The 8,930-nt window shown below is 42.4% G+C and overlaps 1 protein-coding gene across 1 annotated transcript in view; it reads right to left on the reverse strand.

The window, feature by feature from the left end:
• The window catches only part of LOC103068941 (heparan-sulfate 6-O-sulfotransferase 3-like), a 6,493-nt gene extending 1,561 nt beyond the window's left edge, over window positions 1-4,932 (reverse strand). Inside the window, exons 1-3 of the mRNA XM_007466272.1 lie at window positions 4,795-4,932; window positions 4,090-4,233; window positions 1,442-1,458 (exon numbers count right to left, since the gene is read on the reverse strand). Coding sequence (XP_007466334.1) covers window positions 1,442-1,458; window positions 4,090-4,233; window positions 4,795-4,932 — 299 coding nt within the window. The remainder of the gene's footprint in view (window positions 1-1,441; window positions 1,459-4,089; window positions 4,234-4,794) is intronic.
• Between the last annotated feature and the right edge of the window lie 3,998 nt (window positions 4,933-8,930).

Genomic DNA, 8,930 nt, shown 5'->3' on the forward strand with positions numbered 1-8,930 from the left:
CCCTGGGACCCGCGCCTCTGTAGCGTCTGTATCAGCATTGACTCAATGGGTTTTTCTGCCAGATGGTCACGTGAGAATATCTGTCTGGATTTGCACCTGTCGGGCCATGTTCCCCTATGTGCGTGTTTCTATAATACAAACACGCATGAATAGGTTTTCAGTGCTATTTGCTGGGCTTTTTCTTTCTGCTCCAGGGTGGGGAGGGGCGGGGTTGGGGGAATCGATCAGCAATAATTCATTCAGCAATCATTTACTGTTCAATCGCTACCAGCAATAACGGTACCTTACATTAAGAGAACACGCCATGTTTATTGAATGTTATCACCCATCTGATATTTTATTTGATCCTTAAAAGGAACTTTTGTAGTAGACACGGGGGACTATTTGATAGGGAAACAGTGCCAGGGGGTTAGGATGATTTACCCAAAGTCATGTGACTAGAAAGAGCAAAGCTGGAAGCCAAGTCTCCTTAATCTTTCCTGTTCACAGGGGTGTTCTGGGTTAAGAGGTGGGTGGGGTAGGGGAAGGATGTGTTGTGTGTGGAGACTAATATTTACTGAGCACTTACTGTCTGCTAGAAACTGAGCTAGGTACTTTATGGATACTGGCACAGATAACCTTCAACATAACTTTGTAAAATGGGTTTTATCATGACTTTTTAAAAAAAAGCTGAGAACACAGAGACTGAGAAAGGTGAAAAATACAGCCCAAGATCCTAGAGCAAATTAATACTTGATGCAATAAAATTTAGGCCTATTTGATTTCAAAGCTTTTGTGCTTTCCTGGGCACCATATTGATATTTTAAAAACAAAAATGTAACTAATATTTATTGAATGCCTATTAATTGTCAGGTGTTGTGGTTATTATAATCACAGGTCTCATCTCATCTAATGGCATCTATTGGAACATTGAGAAGAGATACATTTTATTAAATGGCTAGCTTCAGAATGATCAGGTAAAGATTAGGGCACCACTGGCTCAAAAGGGCAAGAGAGGTGTGAAGAGGCCAGAAGAGATTTGGAAAAGTCGACAGATAAAGACACAGCAGTATATATGTGTTAGCATACGGTATTTGTTTTTCTCTTTCTGACTTACTTCACTCTGTATGACAGACTCTAGGTCCATCCACCTCACTACAAATGACTCAATTTCGTTTCTTTTTATGGCTGAGTAATATTCCATTGTATATATGTGCCACATTTTCTTTACCCATTTGTCTGTCAGTGGACACTTAGGTTGCTTCCATGTCCTGGCTATTGTAAATAGAGCTGCAATGAACATTGTGGTACATGACTCTTTTTGAATTATAGTTTGCTCAGGGTATATGCCCAGTAGTGGGATTGCTGGGCCATATGGTAGTTCTATTTTTAGTTTTTTAAGGAACCTCCATACTGTTCTCCGTAGTGGCTGTATCAATTTACATTCCCACCAACAGTGCAGGAAGGTTCCCTTTTCTCCACACCCTCTCCGGCATTTACTGTTTGTAGATTTTTTGATGATGGCCATTCTGACCGGTGTGAGGTGATGCCTCATTATGCTAACACATATATATGGAATCTAAAAAAAAAAAAAAAAAGGTTCTGAAGAACCTAGGGGCAGGACAGGAATAAAGATGCAGGCGTAGAGAATGGACTTGAGGACACGGGGAGGGGGAAGGGTAAGCTGGGACGAAGTGAGAGAGTGGCATGGACATATATACAGTCCCAACCGTAAAATAGATAGCTAGTGGGAAGCAGCCGCATAGCACAGAGAGATCAGCTCGGTGCTTTGTGAGCACCTAAAGGGGTGGGATAGGGAGGGTGGGAGGGAGACGCAAGAGGGAAGGGATATGGGGATATATGTGTACGTATAGCTGATTCACTTTGTTATACAGCAGAAACTAACACAACAATGTAAAGCAATTATACTCCAATAAAGATGTTTAAAAAAAAAACAAAAGACACAGCAGTAGGCATTAGAGGAAAGCAAACATTGATTCCAAGTAAGGAAAATCTTTCTCATCATTTGAGCAGCTGCCAATGGAATGGGCTGCCCACCCCACCTTTATCACCAGGGGTGACACTCAGGGTGCCCCTGGGCAGACTAAAACTGTGCCACCAGGGAAGCCCCAGACAGATTTTTGAATGCTCAAATAAGATCACAGATGGGGGGGGGGGCTTCCCTGGTGGCGCAGTGGTTGAGAGTCCGCCTGCCGATGCAGGGGACACGGGTTCGTGCCCCGGTCCGGGAAGATCCCACATGCCGCGGAGCGGCTGGGCCCGTGAGTCATTGCTGCTAAGCCCGCGCGTCTGGAGCCTGTGCTCCACAACGGGAGAGGCCACAACAGTGAGGGGCCCGCGTACCACAGGGAAAAAAAAAAGATCACAGATGGGAAATCTGTAAGTTCCCTTGTTAATTGCACAAAACGGAAAACACAAAAGAGGATTTAAACAAGAAAGATGATGACTATCGATTGATAAGACTCAACCCCATTTATGTGTCTCAAATTTAGACACAATCCAGATTTTTAAAATAATCATAAGAGCTGGAGGATTTTAGGGCTGGGAATTACAACAGTTTGTGTCATAAAGGGTTAACTGGAACTTGCTGCTGGAACCTGAGAGGCTTTGGTCTCACTTGGGAAAATTAATTGGCCATAGAGTTCCCTGTGCTTTCTTTGCATTGGAATCCACATGGTCTCAAAGCTAACTGAAACTAGCTTACACTTTAATTTAAAATGATCTTGGTTTCAAATTTAACTTTATTCAATGTAACACTGCATTTAACAAAGACTAGCTAAGTCGTAGGGTGCTGTTTACATGAGTAAAATAAGCCCCAAATGTCTGCAAGTTCTACTAGCCAAATAGGACAGAGGTCCATTTGTAACGAAAACAAACTCTGACATCAAGACACAAAAATGGACTAGGGCAACATTCATATTGATGAAATACAAAGTTGTCCCATCTCATGGTTCTGGAACCAAGTGCCTAATAGCATTTGGGTATTGGTTTAGTCAGACATATTCTCATGTATGTTTTATTTGTTTGTCTCAATCTTGCAAAGCAGTCAAAATAGAAAGCTAGAGTAATAGTAAAAAGAAAATAGGGTTGAAGAACACCTAATTATTGAAGAAGAAAACACAATTTGATTCATTAAAAGCATGTTTGCTCATCTCTATTTTTTTCTCTACTTTCATTTGCTCCTCTACTATCAGACAGAAAACTGCAAAAGTCATTGATGAAATGATGTCTACCTCCAGGCCACACGCCCAACCTTCACTGTGTACAAGCTTCACTCCAGTTTCATGACTTTCTTCCCTGTTCCCAAACAACGGAAACTCATTTTCTTCTGCTCCCATAACTCCCAATTTAGTTTCTAAGGAAAATTCTTGTTTTTTTTTTTTTTTAGAATATACAAAATATTTTATTTTAAAAAATTTTTATTTTACATTGGGTTCTAGTTGACTAACAGTGTTGTGTTAGTTTCAGGTATACGGCAAAGTGATAGAGTTATACATATACATGTGTCTATTCTTTTTCAAATTCTTTTCCCATTTAGGTAATTACAGAATATTGAACAGAGCTCCCTGTGCTATACAGTCCTTGTTGATTATCTGTTTTGAATACAGCAGTGTGTATATGTCAATCCCAAACTCCCAATCTATGGAAAATTCTTAAAAATACTCTGAAATCTGCAGCTTTCCTTTTCAAACGTTAATTGTTCAACAGCACAATGGAGGGTAAAACAGAGACCAGAGAATAAGGACAAGCAGCTCCCAAGCAAAGGCCATGTGGCCACATGCAGAGGCTCTCATCACCACCCGTCCCTTTTAACTCAACCTCCTAAGCTGAGGCAGAGGCTCATCTGTTCCAACACTTGTGCTGGCAGTTAAAACTTTCCCCAGATTTTGGAAACATTAATAAGCAAACTATTATTTCCTCCTTTCATCCATCCATTCACTCACCTGGTAATTCTCCAAACATTGATTGAGCCCCTGGTATTTGCCACACACTGGGGCTAGGCAGTGGGGACCCCGAGATCACTAAGACATCGTCCTCGAGGAGATCTCAGGCACCCAGTGATTTTGGTAAAGTGGGAGAAATGCTAACCATCAAGTTAAGGGACTGTTCTGCCTGGACCTGAACGATCCCAAAGACGATAACTTTTTCTGTCTCAGGGACAGCGTGCTGCCAGCACATCTTCCATTTGCCACCTGCTTCATTGAGAGTTTGGGCGAATTCATTTACGAATGTCTGAAAAACAATTACAACTCTTTAGAATTGTTATTCTTGTGGCCTCAGGGTAATGATGGCAAAGCCCTGTGTACTCAGGGGCATTAGGGGACGGGGCACCTTGGTTAGTTCAATGATTATTTTGTTTTGTTTTGTTTTCGGTACGCCGGCCTCCCGCCGCTGCGGCCTCTCGCTCCGACGGGCCCAGCCGCTCCGCGGCACGTGGGATCCTCCCGGACCAGGGCACGAACCCGTGTGCCCTGCATCGGCAGGCGGACTCTCAACGACTGCGCCACCAGGGAAGCCCAGTTCGAAGATTATTTTAACTGATGATTATCATAGGGACCATCATGGCTTACGAAAGCACAAATACACGGAACACACACTATTCAGTCTCTTGCTCTGCAGTAAGGTAATCCTATTAAAACATTCTAAACACAGCGCAAGGACATGACTGCCTTCCCTCAGTCTTTGCCTTTTCCTTCACTCATCTGCATCCTGCTCGTCTCTCCTGTCCCAGCTCAAGCCTCATCTCCATCTCCTCTGACCTTTCTGGCCTCGAGGATTTACTGCATCACTTACTGCGCTTTTAACGTGCATATGAAAGTCTTGGTCACATCTACCCTTTAAGTTCCTCTTTGACCACTGGACCTTAGGCCTGGTGTCCCATGGCACCTCCACAAATCCTGCTCTCTGCAGGCATTCAATAAACGATGCCATGGAAAAGAAGTGACCTTCATACGAGATAAGTGTATTTTAATGACTAAGGTTAATATTGCCTTTGATAAATAGACCCTTCTTTTCTCCCCTAAAAACTAATCTGACATTATTTTTGAATGTCCAAAATGTGTGAAAAGAAGAAAAATGCATATAATCTTCTAATACATCCATCATTCGATTGTGATGGTTGATAGGCAGAGAGAGAGAGAGATAGAGAGAGAGAGACAATCAATACAGACTTTGGGTAAAAAGCAGAATATTTCATACGCCAGATAATTAATAGAAATGAGTTTTTTTAATGTTAACCTTAGTAGTTTTCTTCCCCTCTGCCTCAAGAACCTGTATTTCAACAAGCAGTTTATTGTATAATTGCTCATTTAATTAGCATGACATTTAATTAACACATGCTTATTGAGGGTTTGTTGTATATAAGGAGCTGCTCTAGGAAATGTGGAGAATAAAAAAAAAATAGAACGTACTCAAGTATTGTAGGTGTAAAAGTGGTAGATTAGAAATAGAGGCATGGATTAGCAAGTCATGGAGGTAAGCAGTAGACAAAGAATATTTAAGAGAATATTTCAGAAGGTACAGAGAGCAGAATGGCCTAATGAGACCAGGAAGTTCGTGTTGTGCATTTCATTGAATGTTTGGTCAATAAATGAATGAATGAAAAGAGGGACGTAAGCTAGAACAGGAGGCTGAGGCCCAACTGTCATGGGCTCTACATGCACCTGTGAATTGCTAAAATAGGAAAAGTGTTGATTTAGGAAGATGCATGGAGCAATAGAGTTTAGGATGGATAAAAGTAGGCAGAGACCAGGACACACACTGGATAGCCATGGTGAGAGACCAGCAGGGAAGAACCCAGAACCGTGGGTACTGATGAGAAAGAATCAGAATTGAAGAGCTATCACACACCCAACCTTCACCGTGTGTTCCTCTTCCTTACTGTCAGCTTCCTCTAAACTACCTTTTCCTCCTCCGTATTCCCTTCTCCCTTCTATCTAATCCTTCCCTTTCAATTCTGTGATGTAAAAGAGGCAGCGCTGGTATGCGCATCAGAACGGTGAAACAGTGAAACGAGGAGTAGAAGTCCCTGGAATCACTGTGCCTGTGGTGATTAAAAGATATTCACTTCCATGAGGTTATGACATGCCTGTCCAGTGAGAACATGTTTGAAGGAACCTACAAGATGCCAGGTTCACAAGGAGGGTTAATAAGTATATTCCTTCCACCACCAGCTTACCTCTTGTAAAATCAAGTAACACAGTTAATATCTTCACAATCCACATTTCGAAGCATTCCTAAAAACCAGTTCAACTAGAAACTCCTCCCATCAGCCTCCTTTGGTGTCCTTGGCAGAAGGGATCCTCTCCCTCATCCCCACCTGCTGAAACATGTGCGGCTCATGCTTTTATCTTCATTCTGGGACCAGTGAATATCTTATCTCTTGAACTGGCTTTATGTCTTACTCATCCTTCAGCCTCCAGAGCATATGATACATCACCTTGTACATCATGGATGTTCAGTTGTCCAATGTTCATGGAATTAATAAATAGATACATTTTATCAGCCACTGTTTTAGGAATTCTCGTGGTGATTGTCCCCGGGAAACTTCTGTTGGTGCCTTAGCCAACAGAATTAGCCCAGGTTAATGATTTTCCTCAGCCTAGACCTTGTGAAATGTATAGGAAATAATCTTTCCTCCTTCCTCTTGCCCTGCAGACTTTGAAATGAGTTTTCTCTACATATAATCAAGTTTTGCCAAAGCTCAGCGTCTCACAAAAGAACACCACGAGTGACTGTAAGGTGGCCTTGGGGGCATCTGAAGGAGCTCTTTGGTCCTCACCAGGGAGTAGGCACAGACCACCAGTCCATCTTAAACACAAGCTGATGTGCGTATTTTTAAAAACTGAAACTTAGTTCTCCCTCCACCTTGCTGTATTGTGTGCAGGAGTCATTTTCCAAATTCTCAGAATGGAATTAATTTCTTGACTCTCTTTAGAGCTGCACACTCATTATGGGCTGCCCATTCTTCATTATCTCAGTAGAGTATTATCTGCACTATTCTGTATCTGATAGGGAGAATCACAGCACTTAGAGCTTGGCAATCAGACTGCCCTTTGACAGAGTGATGAAAGGGCCTTTTATTCGAGCCTTGAAAACAAATTAAGGAATTTAAGAATGATGTTCTAAGCAAATGGGAAATTGGGGATGATGGTTGTTAAGTGTTGTAATAAAGAACTTACGGGGGCTGACAATGGTGTGTGTCAGAGCAATTGGTCCCAAGGATGTCGGGCATTGTGATGAGAAAATGGAAACATTCACATGTCCTTATCTTACTTCATCCAGAAACCCTGCATCCCCTACCAAGCTGCCTTCGTCACCTCCTCCCTGACAGTGACTGACTTACAAAGCAGCCAGACCCTTTTGACTAAGGCATATTTTATCTTACTTATTACCCAGAGATCTTGACACTTTTCAGTTGGTAAGATATTGGGGAGAGGAAAGCCCATTGTGCTTCCCTCAGGAGGGGAGGGGCTCTGCATCCCTTTTCTTCCCTGTGTACCTGGTAACATTAAAGGGAGAATACTTTGGTTGTAGCTGGTCTTTTTCTTAAAATCATTAATCCCCACCCCCAAACCCCAGTGATAATTAATGCAACACACTGTCATTATGGAAAATATGAGCAATGCAGAACCGTAAAAAGAGACGAAAATTACTTATAATTACTTCACTCGGATATAACCACAATTAAATATCTACTTCTTTCGTTTACAGATTTGAGATCATACTGTACATTTTATATATATATATATATATTTTTTTTTTTTTTTTTTTTTGCGGTATGCGGGCCTCTCACTGTTGTGGCCTCTCCTGTTGCGGAGCACAGGCTCCGGACACGCAGGCTCAGCGGCCATGGCTCACGGGCCCAGCCGCTCCGCGGCATGTGGGATCCTCCCGGACCGGGGCACGAACCCGTGTCCCCTGCGTCGGCAGGTGGACTCTCAACCACTGCGCCACCAGGGAAGCCCTGTACATTATATTTTTAACATGTATTTTAAACTTAAAAATACAAGGGGGATATATTTTCCATTTTATTTAATGTTCTTCCTTAAGGGCATACTATTCCAATTATGGATGTCCCGGAATTTATGTGACCAATCTCCCAGTTTTGGACAATTTCGCTGATTCTGTTTGCAGTGGGGGCTACTATAAACAATAATCTGATGAACATCCTAAACCCTAAATATTTGTGCAGTGAATAAATTGCTAGGAACAGAATTTCTGAGTCAAGAGAATTGCCCTCATTTCATCATTACAATGCCGAAATATAGCCGACCACGGTCGGCATAAGTGAAGACAGGGCCCTTCCATGAGGCCTGACATCTTCGGGTGCCAGGAAACAAGTCTACTTGAAAGTCAAGGGAAGGCCATGAAACAGACTCCTGGCTCTCCCTCCTCCCAGCTGGACCAGGAAGATGCCCTGTTCAGATCACAAGCCTAAGATGGACATTCTAGGACAGCCAGGCGGGGTTTGTGACATGGTGGTGAGGACCCATACTTCCTAAAAGATTTGTTTATTTTACACTTAATGAGTAGCTGGAATATCAGATTAGAGGCTAAACATTTGTGGAATCAAATCCCACTCATCAACACTGCAGCTATATTAAAGCCGACATCTAGATCAGAAAGGGGGAAGTGCCTCACCTGATTATATTCAGGGCCGGTCCTCACAGAAACAGCCTCTTGAGATGGAGCTTTGCTGCAAGTCTAGGTATCAGCTAACTTTAATAATGGGAAGCTGCACATGTTACTAAGCCAACCAAACAAAAGCAAGAAATAGAGGTTTTCAGACGATACTGGTCATTTCTCCATGAGGATCAGTCCACCCCCCAAATTCCCCAGAGGAAGAGGTAGAGTATCAATAAGATAACATTTTAGATCTTGTCACATTGCTTCTTAATATTGACACAAATCCTAGGGGCCTCAGACTC

Source organism: Lipotes vexillifer, unplaced genomic scaffold (genome assembly GCF_000442215.2).
Source record: "Lipotes vexillifer unplaced genomic scaffold, Lipotes_vexillifer_v1.1 scaffold705, whole genome shotgun sequence".
Taxonomy (NCBI): domain Eukaryota; kingdom Metazoa; phylum Chordata; class Mammalia; order Artiodactyla; family Lipotidae; genus Lipotes; species Lipotes vexillifer.